The sequence below is a fragment of the Natator depressus genome, chromosome 9 (genome assembly GCF_965152275.1).
Source record: "Natator depressus isolate rNatDep1 chromosome 9, rNatDep2.hap1, whole genome shotgun sequence".
Lineage (NCBI taxonomy): Eukaryota > Metazoa > Chordata > Testudines > Cheloniidae > Natator > Natator depressus.
In genome coordinates this window covers 49,500,162-49,514,281 of record NC_134242.1, presented here as the reverse complement: position 1 = coordinate 49,514,281, position 14,120 = coordinate 49,500,162, and the positions used below count along the sequence as shown (strand labels likewise).

At 50.3% G+C, this 14,120-nt stretch overlaps 1 protein-coding gene across 3 annotated transcripts in view; it reads left to right on the top strand.

Annotated features, from left to right (window-relative positions):
- The first annotated feature begins 2,015 nt into the window (after positions 1 to 2,015).
- ETV5 (ETS variant transcription factor 5) overlaps positions 2,016 to 14,120 on the top strand; it is a 36,021-nt gene continuing 23,916 nt past the window's right edge. For 2 of the 3 annotated variants that reach the window (XM_074964124.1, XM_074964122.1), the window contains exons 1-5: positions 2,016 to 2,098; positions 4,348 to 4,496; positions 4,642 to 4,726; positions 4,846 to 4,893; positions 5,000 to 5,050. In XM_074964124.1, the coding sequence (XP_074820225.1) occupies positions 4,452 to 4,496; positions 4,642 to 4,726; positions 4,846 to 4,893; positions 5,000 to 5,050 (229 nt within the window). In that variant the 5' untranslated portion in view covers positions 2,016 to 2,098; positions 4,348 to 4,451. Of the gene's footprint in view, positions 2,099 to 4,347; positions 4,497 to 4,577; positions 4,727 to 4,845; positions 4,894 to 4,999; positions 5,051 to 14,120 lie in introns of those variants that run through there. The other variant, XM_074964123.1, reaches the window with a different exon arrangement.

The following is a 14,120-nucleotide window of genomic DNA, read 5'->3' as shown; positions in this document are numbered from 1 at the left end:
GCTGGGGTGGGGTCAGCCCCTGAGGCTGGAGACGCAGCACTCAGGCCCTACAGCAGGAGTAGCGGCGGGGCTGAAGCAGCTGCAAGCCCGGGCAGAGCTCTGCTTCCCTCCACCCCCCAGGGTATTTTTAGTAAAAGTCAGGAACAGGTCGCAGGCTTCCGTGAATTTTTGTTTATTGCCTGGGACCTGTCCTGAACTTTTACTAAAAATACCCGTGACAGAATCTTAACCTTACTCATGACCAATCAATGTGATGGCACCAACCAACAAGCTTGTGAGTTGTTCTAAGGGGGGACCCATCGAAGCAGCAGGCTGGCACTCTGTACCAGCCCCCTCAGTTGCTGCAGCATTTGGGCACTTGGTAGCTGCTGGTGCTGCTGGGTTGAGGGGCACCCCCTGGGGAGCCATGCAGTGCCTGTAGCCTGCAGGGAGGGAAAAGCCCCCGGGCCACGCGCACTGGGGCGTTCACTCTGAGGCTTAACGATATTCTAACTGGCATTGGCTCTGAAGCCCACTGGCTGCTGGGTTGCGCCTGTGCCCTGCCCAGCCTCCATACCACCCCAGGGTGCCTTGAAGGCTGGGCAAGGGCGAGTGCCCCCTGCCCTGGGCACAGGGCCAGATTAACCTTTTGTGGGCCTGGCTCAAAAAAAAAAAAAAAAATTGTGGGCCCCCATGGAGGCAATGGTGCATGGCATGGGGAGGGGTCCCCAGAGAGAGGGGCCAGCCATGGGCAGTAGGGAACTGCATGGCAGGGGTGGCCCTGCTCCGCCCAGCCCAGTGCAAGGGCACTATTTAAAAACCGGCAGTTGCCAGGTGCACACTCAATCAATCCCCTGTGCTGCCAGCATGCCCCTTCCCCTCGGGGGTGGGCCCATGCCATGCCATGCCACACAGCCCCCCCGCCACCCAACACAAATATCCCCTACTCCCTATAGCAAGAGGCCCCCGGGACCCACTACGCCCAGCGGCCCCCCCCAACCCTGCCACAAATGCCCAGCACCCTGCCCAGCACCCCACTCCCCATAACCCCACCACAACTGCCCAGCACCCCACACAGAACCCCCACTCCCTATTGCCCCAACACACACATCTACCCTGCCCCCTCACAGCCCAGCACCACCCCAGAACCCCCAGAGACTCCCTCCCCCAAGCCCTGCCTCCCGGCCGCACTCACCGGCCCTCCTGGGAGGTGACTGTGTCTGCTGGGCTGAGCCAGCAGCGCAGCCAGGGGCCAGGAATCGCTCCGTCCCCTCAGGAGTGGCCAGGGCCTGCCCCAGCCAGGCTCCCTCAGGACCCACTTCCCTGGAGAGGCCCAGCCAAGCCCACCCCAACATCCCTCCCCACCTGGCTGAGACTGGCCAGGTTTCTGCACCAGTCCCAGGCGGCTCAGCTCCGGGGAGACAGGCAGGGCCCACCGGTGGTGGGAAGCAGAGACTGCCCGGAGCCAGAGGTGCACTGGGGTCTGGCCAGGGGGCAGAGAGGAGCCGGAGGGTGGGGCCATGGGGCGGAGAGGAGCCCTTGGCCGGCTGGCGGGCAAGCCGAGAGAAGCAAGGGGTAGGGGGAGCCAGCGGGGTCTCGGGGTGCAGAGCAAGTGGATCAGGTTGAGGCCCCTTCTGAGCATAGGCCTGGCTCTATGGCGCCATTGTAAACCCGAGACTGCCTGGGCACGGGGCGCCGCGCTCCAGGTGGGAGCCTGGTCGCTCGGCGAGGCGCTGTCTCTTTAAATCCTTCCCTCACTCGGCCTCCCACTTAGGACGCTTTTTTTATGAATGAAAAACGTCCTTGCAATCATTATGCAAATTAGGCTGCGCCGATTGGCTGGCACTCCCCAGAGAATAAATTATGTACATTAGTGCTGGGTGAAGGCGGGCGCAGAACGTGCTGCTGGGCCACTGAGACCAATCAGAATGGCAGGCGCCGTAGCGACACGCACCATTGGGCGGTGGAAAGGGTAAACAAGCAGTGATTGACGACTCCTGGAGAGGCTGTGGGCCAATGGGGACGGAGGGGCGGGCTCGGGGGCCCGCTTGGGCTCTGGCAGCCCAAAGACTCTGGCTCCAGGGGACTCCGCGGCGGCTGCGAGGGGCTACGGGACACGGTGAGCGCGGGTCGGGGGGAGGCCGCAGCGTTCCTGGGGGAGGGGGCTGCGCGGCCGTGGGGCGCACGGGGCTCGGGCTGGCGCAAGAGGTGGAGGGCGCGCGGGTATGGGGGTGCAGGCGGGGAGGGGCGCACGGAAATAGGGGTGCAGGAGGGGGCGCACAGGGCTTGGGAGGAGCGAGAGGGGATTGGGGGTGCAGGCGAGGGGCACGCGGGGCTTAGGGGAGTGCAGGTGGGGATTGGGGGTGCCGGAGGGGGGCGCGGGAATGGGGTGCCCATGCAGGCGAGGGGCGCCAGGGGTTTGGGGGACCAGGGGGTGGGAAGTGCAGGCGGGGGCGCGCGGGGTGTGGGGGTGCAGGCGGTTGGAGCTGGGGGTACCTAGCGTCCGAGACATGCGTTTGGGGGTGCCAGGGGTATGCATGTTTGGGGTACAGGAGGGTGCGCAGGCGGGGTTAGTGTCGCCGTGCAGGTGGTGGATGTGAGGTTCAGGGGGTGTAGGGTGTGGGCAGGCTTTGAGGTGCACAGGATGTGGGGGGCGGGAGCAGGTGGCTGGGGCTGGAGTGTAGGGGCGCCCGGCAGCCTGCTCTAGCTGGGGGCTGCCGGACGGAATGGCTAAGCTTGGCCGCGGCTGTTCGGAGGGCAGCCTCGTATGCCCCGTCCCCATGCGAATATGGGCGATTTGTGAATGGAGCATTGAGTTCCCCTCAAACCGCGGGGGTGGGGGCTGAGTGTCTCTCCCAGGGCTGTGGGGGCGGGGGGCGCATCTGAAGGAGTTTCATGAATGGGGAAAGCTGGGAAGTGTGTGCCTTGTTTTGTGAATGGGGCCCTGCGCTGGGGATCCAGTTACACTCTACCTGCTGCTGTTCCCTCTTCCATTCATAAAGCTAAAGCCAGATTTGTGTTGTGGGGGAGGGGATGCTAATTTTATTGTTTGACTGTGTTAAAGCTTTCCTGGGGGCACAGGGAAAGGAACAGGCGAGGAAGTGGCTTAACTACAGGCCCAGTTAAATACACGAGGTCTAGAGCCCTCTAAAAATGCTGCAGTTATTGAAAAACTGGACCCAACCACTACTTGGGAAGGATTTCTGGACTCGAGGCGTCTCCTTTGCATTCTTTCATGCACTGCTGAGTGTTGGAGCAGGACTCTGATATTTTAAGAGCAGGCTTTAGTCTGTAACACACAATACTGCTTGGATAGGGAAGCTGGAAAGGTCCCTCCCCTCCTAGGTGTTATGAAACTTGTGGTGTGCATTTTTCCTCTTCATGCTAAATATTTAAATACTAAATTCCTCATCTCTGTTTATGGAGAGGGGAAGTGGAAGGCTTATATGCCCTTAGATGCTTTTTAAAAAATCTACCACAAATGTAGCTGCACAAGAATCCTGCACTCCATTGCACACCAAAACTACTCAATGTTTTAAAAAAGCAATGCAGTGAAAGTTGCACTTTGATTAATTTACAACAGTCTGGCTTCTGGAATGGGAAGAGTTGCATCAACAGCATGAGGGAGTAGTGATTTTCCACTTCATGTAGACTTCAGTGTCAACTAAACATATTGGAAACGTTTTCTTTTTGTTACCGGGTGTTTAACTTCTCAAACATATGAGGGGCTTGGGAAGCCAAATGCTTTTCTTAAAACAATGATTTTCATTATTTTAAAATGGCCCCTAGAGAAGTATTCTCCCACTTTCTCTGACAGTACCTAGAAGAGTTAAACTTTGTTTTCTGTTGTCTTTTGATAGATTAGCTCTTTCGTATTTGTTAAGTAAACTGGGACTTACTTTCCATGGACTTGTTGCTATTTATAGCTATCTTTTAGCCATGTAAAGAGAAAATATTTGTACTCTGGGCAATTTGATCTCTCCCTTGTAATCCACGCCTTTGCCCATATGCTTGCTTTTAAGCGGTCGTAATCAATCATTAGTGATGTCACAGCAGTTTCCATAGTAACTCTGTGACATCACAAACTAAAGGTTATGACCTCTCTGTTCAAGCAAGAAGTTAGGTTATAGAGGAGAAACTTGTGACTGAAGATGATCAATCATAGCAAGTTAATTGGCAAGGGGAGAAAATATCAGAGAGTAAATGGATTAGTCTTTAAACATAGTGTGTTTGGTGTGTGTTAATTGAGCCCAGCAGTTAATCCTTAAAGCTCACAGGCAGTGTTCTTTCCATACCATTAGAGAAGGGGAAGTCTGTTCAGGCTTAAAGGCAGATCTTGATGCTTTGCGTCTTTTTTTTGTTCCTTAGCGTTCAATCTGCCATTGTAGGAACTTTGAAGAAAACCCTTTTTCTCTGGAATTGGCTTCAATGCTGAAAACATTTAGGGGGATACTAAAGATATTGGAAGCACAATGGATGGCTTTTATGATCAGCAAGTCCCTTTCATGGTCCCAGGGGTAAGTCTTGTTTGTCTCTGTCTCCCAAGCACTTTTTGTTCTTCATCTCTCTTACCTTAAGATTTCTCTTCCTTTATCTAGCGTGTGCTGTCTCTGGTAAGCTTGTTGTGTCCTTCATGGCAATATGTGGTCTCTCTTTCACCAGTCTTGCACAGAGGAATGTCGAGGCCGGCCAGTGACTGACAGAAAAAGGAAGTTTTTGGACACAGATCTGGCACATGATTCTGAAGGTAGTTAAGTCTCCCCCTCTTCATTAAGATTCAGTTTAAGTTGTCACTACTACCTCTTTTCTCCATAAAAGTCGAACCTTTCTGTAACTGTCTTACACAATTCTTTTCTTCTGTTCCAGAACTATTCCAAGATCTCAGCCAGCTTCAGGAGGCTTGGTTAGCTGAAGGCAAGTCTTCATCTCTGCCCTTTTTCTATATCACATTTTCTAATGCATGTGTATTTGGAGCAACTAAACTATTTTACAACCCTTCCCCCCCCCTTTTTTTTTCCAGCCCAAGTTCCTGATGATGAACAGTTTGTCCCGGATTTTCCATCTGATAACTGTAAGTAACTCCCGTAGCTGCTTGTATGTTTTGCTGTGAAATGCTTTGATTCTCTGATGTGATCAATGTTATGCAATATTCAGTGCTGCTTTGAGTTGTTCCCTTATTACCAACAATGTAAATATAGCTGTTTTCTGCACTAATTCATGTAACTCACTAGGGTTAAGAAGAAGGTAGCATGCAGACTTGCATGGTTTTGGTTCCTCAAGATGAGGTTAGGCTATATTTCCAAGTATTTTGTCTTGACTAGATAGTTTATCATCTGTGGGGCTCCCCAGGAACTCGGATCTCGGGATTCTTTCGAACACCCGCGGATTGATTGTCCATAATAAAATAGCTTTTAAAATCAATTTGATCGGAACACATGTGCGGTGCTACTTGGGTAGCTAACATCTCTCTGTGATGGCCTTGGAGCTTTTCTAGTTGTAGCCTAGTGAGGCTGTCAAGGGCGAAGCTGACTTGTGAAACTCGAGCTGTGCTGAGCAGCATCAGGGAGCATTAGTCACTGGCAAGCAGGCATGTTTAAGAGAAGATTGATGAAAATGCAGTCCCTTGTGAATTGCATCAGAGAGAGAATTGTTCCTTAGTCACAGTGATGATAGAAAACACCTGAGCCAGTTAGAGCTCCTATTTCCCCCCTTTATATGCAGCAAGCTGCTTGTGTCTGTATGTTCTCCCTGTGTGTATTTTGGACTGACCATACTGGCATTAGAGGCTAAATAAAAGCAGGACGTTCTTGGATTGTTAACTACAAACATAAATACCAGCTTGGCCTTTATTAATAGGCCTTTGTACTAAGTCATACTGCTACAGAACGTAGAGGAAATCAAATTTAGCCTGCAGTGGAACAGATTCTTTGCTGAAACTTTGTCACAGCATGCAGCAGAGTATCTCATGCTACAGTAAATGCATGTTAATTATTGCTCTTTGATTGCTTCTAAGCGAGTGGGATGTTTGCCATGAAACTGCTCCAGACAACCAACATTTTTTACTTTCTCTTTCTGCCTGGAGATAAAAGGCAGGCCTGGAGTCAGAAACACAGGTCTGTGTTGACATTCTGGCCCAGCCCTTCCAGTTCTTGCCCGGAGCAGTATAAACTGCAGTGTGTGTGGGAGGGTGACTCTTTTGGCAGAGGTTCTTTCAAGTGCCTCTCTGCGGCCTTATTTCTGTGTAACCTGAGGAGTTTAGAGAGCCAAGATGACCACCCCTGGTCGCTGGAGTTTTTGGAGTGTGCCGAGAGACCTAAGCTTTCGGGTTGAAGAGGCTTGTCTGTGTCTTGGGTGATTAAAATGTGTCCTGCCTCTGCAGACGATAACTTAACTGAAACAAGTGGCGTAAAGAGGAGTTTGTGTTGAAATGTGGCTGTCCAGGTAACTCTAAATCGACATCTTGGCTTTATGGCATAGCAGCACTAAAAGGATTTGTATAATTTTTCTTAGGCTAAGGCAGTTCATCCTCCTGCCCTTGAAACCTAGAGCACCTGATGCAAAGGGTAGAGGAGGAAGAAGTGGTGGAAGGCAGGGGGCTACACTATGTGCTCTCCACAGTCTGTCTCCCTGTGCCTGCCTGCTCAGAGCAGCTTGCTGCGTTGGTGCCTAAACTTGAATTGAAGTGAGAGGTTTGGAGAAACTATGTAATTGCCTCCCACCTCCTTAAGAAGAGTCCTGCAAGCAGCACTCTGGGCAACCAGCAGGACCTGAGCCCATGTTGGGGTTCTGCCAGGCTTTCAGTGGCCTGATGGGGAGGAGAAAATGGCGGCGGGGGGGGGGGGGGGCACAAAACCTGCAGAGGAAGCAGTGAGTTAGGGGTGTGCTATCGCACTGTTGGCAAGGCTGGTAGCAGCCAGTGCTGGCTTGTTGGCTTTCTTCTCTCCTCTCCCTCCCCCCACCTCCCCCCCACCTGCTAGATGGGAGGGAGGAAACTGAACTCTCCCCTAAGGGGGCTGGCTGGGAATCCGAACAGACTTGCACTTGCAACAAAAGGCTGTTTTGGGGCTAAAACATCAGTAGCTTGCTTATAACGCGCACGCGCATGCACACGCACACACACCCCTGTAAAGAGGGCTACAAATATTACTTATTGTAAAAACTCATGGTGGGGCCTGGACTGCACCCGTGTGCAGTGTCCTCTGGGCAGGACGGTAGTCTTGCACTCCAGTAGCTTTCCTTTTATAAGCTGAATGGTCCAGAAGTACTAAGGAGAGCATAAAGAGCACTTGGATTTCAGTGCCTAGTAATGCCTGTGGATGCAGACTGCTGCAAGAATACCGAAGTCCATGTTTCCTATTGCACATGCGGTCTTGGCATTGAACCCAGCTGCTGCACTATTTAAAGGGACACTGTCAACACAAATGACAGATTTGTCCTTATTTGCTATTGTTGAGATTGGGTGGAGGGGCCTTAGGGGATTTGACTGTGCTTTGTGTGTAGTCAGTTTTGCTTCATCCTGCTGTTATGCAATAACATGACATAATACTCTCTCAAACCACTGTCAGTGGAACTGACAAACCGCATCACAAGAATGCTGGATGTCTCTTCCGGCCCCACAAATGCCTCTCTGGAGGACAAAGTGTGCCCATGGTGACCCTCCCTGTACGTAGTTCTGTGGCAAACGTTCTGTCTGGCATTCTCAGGGCTGGGTAAAGTCAGTCCCATCAGTCGCACCTTGCCAAAAGTTTGACAATGCAGAGAAGGCTTTGGGGAGAGAAGTGACTACCAGTTTTTGCTGTTAATTTCACAGTAAGCAAGATCATCTCATCAAACCTGTTCCTCTGAAGATTTTCTATAAGGTCATGCTTAAGAGAAAATTGGAGTTTTACAATCTTCTGGGTGAAAGGGTCACTGTATCATGTATTGTATCTAGGCTTGGAAGGATTTTGTTTTTTAATTGGCAAATGTTGGTACACCTTGATTTTTCCACCAAACACACAAGTGGACAAATATGTCCGATGATGATCAAAATTTACCAAGTGGCAAAGTAAGAAAAATGCTACTTGAGAACAGTAGTGTTCTTTCAGGGTATTGACTTTGTATATTTTGACATGTGACGTGAACAGTTTGCATTTTAACAGTTATGAAACTTTGACTTTTTGAATCTGTCTACTGTCATTAAATAATTAGTCCGACCCCCACCATAACTTCCTGCAGCTGCAAACATTTAAAAAAAAAAAGCTTAAAACCTGATTTTGCACAACTTTGAAAATTTAAAGCAAAATATTGGAAAAAATGCTTAAAAATGAACATTGATATTCTCTGAAATAAATAAATAATCAAAAATGGAATTCTGCCAAGCCTAGTTGTATCCTCTTATAATGTAGAGGAGAAATGATCCCCAGCTCTCCATGGGATAAGGGAGCCATGGACCTAAAACTCCCTTCAGTCTCCAGCATCAAAGGCTGAATTCCTGAAGTCTTTTCACTGAGACCCTTTCCCAGTTGTAGCTGTAACATTCATCTCCCAGAAGTGGCTGGGGGTGGATGTGCACAGAGCCAGGGGTTCCAGTGCGTGGTTGGAACACAGGCTAGAGAGATGGGACTCCTCTGTGACCTCTGGCTACTCATACCCATTCGACAGGTGGTTAGTCTGAGGCAGGCAAGTATTTTAAGGTCCTATTCCTGCTGTGAGCTCTCTAATTGCTACCTTCATTGATGCTCCACAGGGATCCGCTGCCGCAGGATCAGCGCCATGCTGTCTAACAGGCTGTTACGTTTATGGTGTTCTTTTAAGAATCGGAGTTTGTTGTAAGCAAGCTTCTCCCTCGGGCCCCAGTAACACCTTAAGTCATTAAAGCAAATAAAGTCAGATTGCTTTCGTTTCAGAGGAGAGATGGTTTTGTGGTTAAAACCAAGAAAGCCAGGAGGCTGGTGTTCTGTTGCATGCTGTGCTGTATGACCCCCATGGGCATGTCCCTGAATGGCAGCACCCTGAGGATTAAATAAAGGCTGAACAGGCACAGAGCAGGAGAAATGCGTGAATAAAACAAGCGAGCACCATGGTGCTGGACACTCCACAAATGCCCAAGTCTTGTGCTGTTCACTTGCGTTTCTCTCAGCCTGGACAGCTGAAATCGGTGGAGTCAGCCAGTCCTATTATACGGTGGTCACTGCTTTAATATATTGGTTGCAAAAATGGCAAGGAAGGTCCACTTGTTTCTACAGAACCTAGATCTGGGCAGATACTGGAGTCAACAGCATCCCTTCGAAGTCAGTACCTGGTTGAAAGGGGTTAGGCAAGTGGAGGAGAGTAGAAGGATTTGAATCCGAAGGTATCCTTGAACTTACTTATGAATGGCTCCTGATCTGTTTTGTTTGCACAGGAGAATGCCTGTTCCTTCTTTCTCCCCGCTCTGGAGAGTCAGTAAAGTGGAGAAAATAAAAGCCCTAGGTTGACCTGAAACTGAGCTATGCTGAAGGCTTCAATTAGAGCTTGAAAAGTGGTGGTCTCTCTCCTCCCTCTCCCCCTCCCCCGCGCCCCTCTGGACTCCTCAAAGAGACAAGATGGGATCAGCTCTAGGGATTGGGTTGGGATTCTTGCCCTGAATCTTTTATAGCCTTTATTTTAAGGCCAGAAGAGGTCCCTAAGATCTAGCCCCAGGGGTTCATAACTTGGGGATTGTGAGTAGCCCTGGGGTGTTGCTGCCACTCACCCTTTCTTTATGGGGCCCAAACCTTTTCTCCACGTGTGGAAAAGGTTGAGAGCCTCTGATCTAGTTGGACCTCCTGCAGAGACCAACGCAGGACGTAGTTGGCAGACATCTGCTTTTTTTCCTTTCCAACCGCAAATCAAATTCTTATCCGCTCGAGAATACTAGCACACTGTGGTGAGCTAAGTAAGGGGCGATGGGGTTGGAGGCCAGAATCTATTTTTCTTTTTTTCTAAAATAACCTAAACTTAGCCTTGTGGAAAGATGCTGAAACTAAGTCTCTCTAACATCGAGTATACAGGCAGGGAACGTGAGTTTGATGGGTCATGTGGGGTAAAGTGGTGTTTTCTGGTCTGACTCAGAAAAAGCACCATCAGGCTGACGGTGTGAAATGTAATAAAATGCTGTAGTGAAAGCCAGGCTGGGCAGACAGGTAGGTTCCCTTCACTGGTGGGGGGGCAGAGGGTCTGTCCTAGGCTAATGTGTTGGTGCTGCCCCTAGGAAAGAGCAGAACTTGGAAGTGGAAGATCGCTTACCTGGCCAGTTCAAACATGGAACAGCTCTTGTGTGGTCCATCCTGCCAGTACGACATTCATGGGTGCATCCCCATAATGGTATGGGGAGATGCGTTCTCTAACCTTCTCTATAGTTAGACTAGTCACTGGCTTTTCCAGCTTCTAATTACAGTGGAGAGCAGTAGAATTGAGAGGTTGAAAGCCTGTTCGCGTGCGTGCGCCCGCTCCGCATCAGGGAAGCGGTGCTGGTGCCGATAATGGACTATGATCACTTTTGTTGTTAGCTCACTGATCGTTCTCTTACTGGGGCCCAGCCTGCTGCTGGTTAGGGGGAGTGAAGCACAAGTTGGTGTGACACGACCTGGCCGGCGCTGTGGCAGAAATACGCCTCATTCCAAGGCTAGCCATGGGGGTGTCATGGGTCCAGCTCTAATGCAGCCCAGGAGAGGCGGTCAGAACAAGCGCTCCCCTGCCATGTGCCTCAGTCCCCCTAAAGCAGCTGCTGAAGGTTATTTTTTCCACCTCTGATACATGGAGGGACCTCTGCAGTTCATGCTCCTCTCCCCATTCCCTGGAATCCCGGAAATGCATCTAAGCTCTGCTGGCCATGAGCATGCTGAGTCCCTTGTGAGGATCAGCAGTTCTCTAAGTTGATTGCAGCTCCCCGAAGCAAAGCAGGGCTGCTGAGGTGTGGCGGGGCAGATCTTCTCCCCTCCCAGTGAATAGGAGAAATGGGGGGGTCCCAGAGTGGTCCACTGCCCAAGTCAGCCGGGGAAATCTCGCCCAGACGTTGGCACCCAGCAGTTCTGTTTTGAACAAAGGAGCCCAAGTTTAACTTCTTGCCGCCTCCTTTGGCCGAAAGGCGTTTCCAGCCCTCGCCGCAAGCTGAGTTGCACAATCATGCTGGTTTGGAGCGAACGCTGCGAGAAGCCAAGTTCCCCAGTGCAGTGCAGGCCATTCCTGCAGTGTTTGAATTCCTTATGTAAACGTTGCGCACAGCGCAGGCTTCTCTGTGTGGACAGCTGGTCTCTGTTATGATCTTAAGTGTCGTTTCCCTTTTCTTGAATGGTAGCGCTGAGCGGGAGGGATTGTTTTTTGGTCTCTGAATGAATGGAGCGTTCCAAATTGGTTGTGAATGGAGGGCGGTGCCCGCTTGCAGACTTTTTCAATGAATAACCAGGCCCCATTGTGCTGCTGGCGGAAAAACAACCCGCTCAAACAACACAGAGGCTGTTGGAGAGAAACATGCCTGTGATTGACAGCTGGAGCACCTCCAAAATACGTTTCCTTTTGCTTTCCCTGCTGCTCAGCAAGGCCAGGCTTAATGGGTGTGATAGTCTTTCTCCCCAAGGGAGGGAATTAACACTAGACATGCTGAAGGGCTGCCACTTAATGAGAGAGAGGGGCCCCAGTAAATCTACCATGCATTGCTGAATGCCTCTGCCTTCACTAAAGCAAGGATTGATCAGGAGAGTAGTTACTCTTCCCTGTCCCAGCGAATGGCACAGTTGTGAGTGCCCATCCCTGCATGTCTGCTGAAGGAGAAGGAATGGCCAATGGAAGGCAAGGTCTACACGCCATAAAGGATTCTGCGGCACCCTCTGATCTTGGGCAATTTTTAAATTTTTTTAAATCTAGTGATGACCAACTTAATTAGCTGAGCCTGGAGCCAAGCTGCCTCCTCTCCATTCCTTATTGGAGAGAGAACTGCAGAGTGACTTAGCTATGAAGCCTCTCTCAGGATTTCTCTGAGGCCCTTAGTACCAGCTGAGCAATTGGGGGGCGGGGGGAGGCGTTCCATGCTGGGAGCATTAGCCCTGGGTGCACTTGGGGAGCAGCTAACTAGCCAGGAAGGCTGGGAGCACTTAGTTCAGGGCTGGTCTCTCGGAGTATATGGGGGAATGTATTGAGACTGTGTAGAGCTAATACTCCACTTCTGATTGAACAATACAGCCAGGCTTAGTCACTACCGGGTAAAGAACTCTGACATCCTCCCTTGCCTAGAGTGGCTGCTTTTAGAAATTAATTAGGTTAAGCATTTATTAGTTGGTTTAAAAAATTATATATAGTGAACAGACTTCGTGAGTATGTCAGAGGCAGCCTGAACTGGGAGTGATCTGGTTTAGGTTTTAAAGGGACACTGTCCTTTGAACTACTCAAGGGCGTGGAATTTTTGTATTCCACCTTAATCTGACTAACGTCACTTTTAGTATTTCGGTAAACTCATCTGCAAGTTCAAACGGCCAGCAGGGTGGGCATTTGAATTTGTCTCACGACTGCTTGTGCAAGCAGAGGCAGTGTTACTGCTGAGTTATGTGTGCCTCCAGGCTCTTTGACCCACAGGGCCCTCTCCCAAAGGAGGAGTAATTAACATGAGGCTGTAATTATTGGCTTCATACAGTAATGAGCGCTGCCTAATTTCTCATGCATTTAATCTTCCTTGTGCTGCCTCTCTTCCCCAACCATCCAAACTGCTCCATTCCACACCCCAGAATTCAATACCCAGCCCAGCATCTTCCAGCTGCCCCAGTGCTAAGCCAGCCAGGGACAGCTTTGGCTGGAGTGTGGGGACAGCTCTGCTTCTGCAGGGGAGTGGACAGGGCTGGCCTGTGTCCCCCACCAGCAGGATCCTTGGGGTCCTGTTATGCAGGAGCTATTAAGCCTTGGCTGTGATGATCTCTTCTGCCTTCTTCCTTTCCACGGGATTGGGGAGAGAGGTGGGACTTTTGCAGGTTGCTTTCTTTTGGCCAGTGGCGATAGCTCCGTGAAGAAGGTGGAGACTGTTTAGGTGCACGCTGGCATCGCACTGCAATTCTAGCTGTCTAACTTGGAGCTGGTTTCAGTAAGGAGAAAGGGGATACTGCATTCTGGCTACTAGCTTTTGAAGTAAGAAGATCAAAGCCGAGTTACTGAATTAAATGAAACCCTCCCCCCACCCAGCAGACCATACCCCAACCAAAAAGAGAGTATATACAGCAGCTGACAAACTTCAGCTTCAAAGTACAGTGGGGAGGAAAAATCCTGTAAAAGTAACTGGATTAGCCCCAACTTTTTGTGCCACTTCTCTGGCTACCAGAGCTGGAACAGAACGAGGAGCGTCTTGACCCGCAGAGAAGATGCTAGCCTGCCGATAGCGTTTCTTCTGGCTCCTACTATAGAGGCAACATCTCTAAAATATCTAACAGAAGAGAGAACTCCTGAGAATAAACCAGATTTCACATCATAGAATCACAGAAAATTAGGGTTGGAAGGGACCTCAGGAGGTCATCTAGTCCAACCCCCTGCTCAAAGTAGGACCAACCCCAACTAAATCACCCCAGCCAGGGCTTTGTCAAGCTGGGCCTTAAAAACCTCTAAGGAAGGAGATTCCACCACCTCCCTAGGTAACCCATTCCAGTGCTTCACCACCCTCCTAGTGAAATAGTTTTTCCTAATATCCAGCCTAGACCTCCCCCACTGCAACTTGAGACCACTGCTCCTTGTTCTGTCTTCTGCCACCACTGAGAACAGCGAAGCTCCATCCTCTTTGGAACCCCCCTTCAGGTAGTTGAAGGCTGCTATCAAATGGGCACTAACTTCTCCGCTGAGCTATCTGAAACCAAGCTGTGAGTGGTTCCTGACCCTGCTTGACAGCTGGCTCCCCAACCGCCAGGGTGGACCTGCACATGGCTGGGTCTGCCTCACTGGATCTTCAGAGCCACAGCCCTGTTAAGCCTGATCAATGCTAAAATAGCTGCAACTTCAGCAAACAAGAAAGGTTAAATATATGGGGCCGCCCGTCTGCAAAACCCCAAGGTGCCGTTCTGTTGAGCCTTGTGGAAGCAGGTTCCAAAACCAGATGACTCCAAAGGCTTTGATGATCCATAATCTGAAGCTTTATATTCCTGGGATTTCTACAGCCATGGACTCTGCCT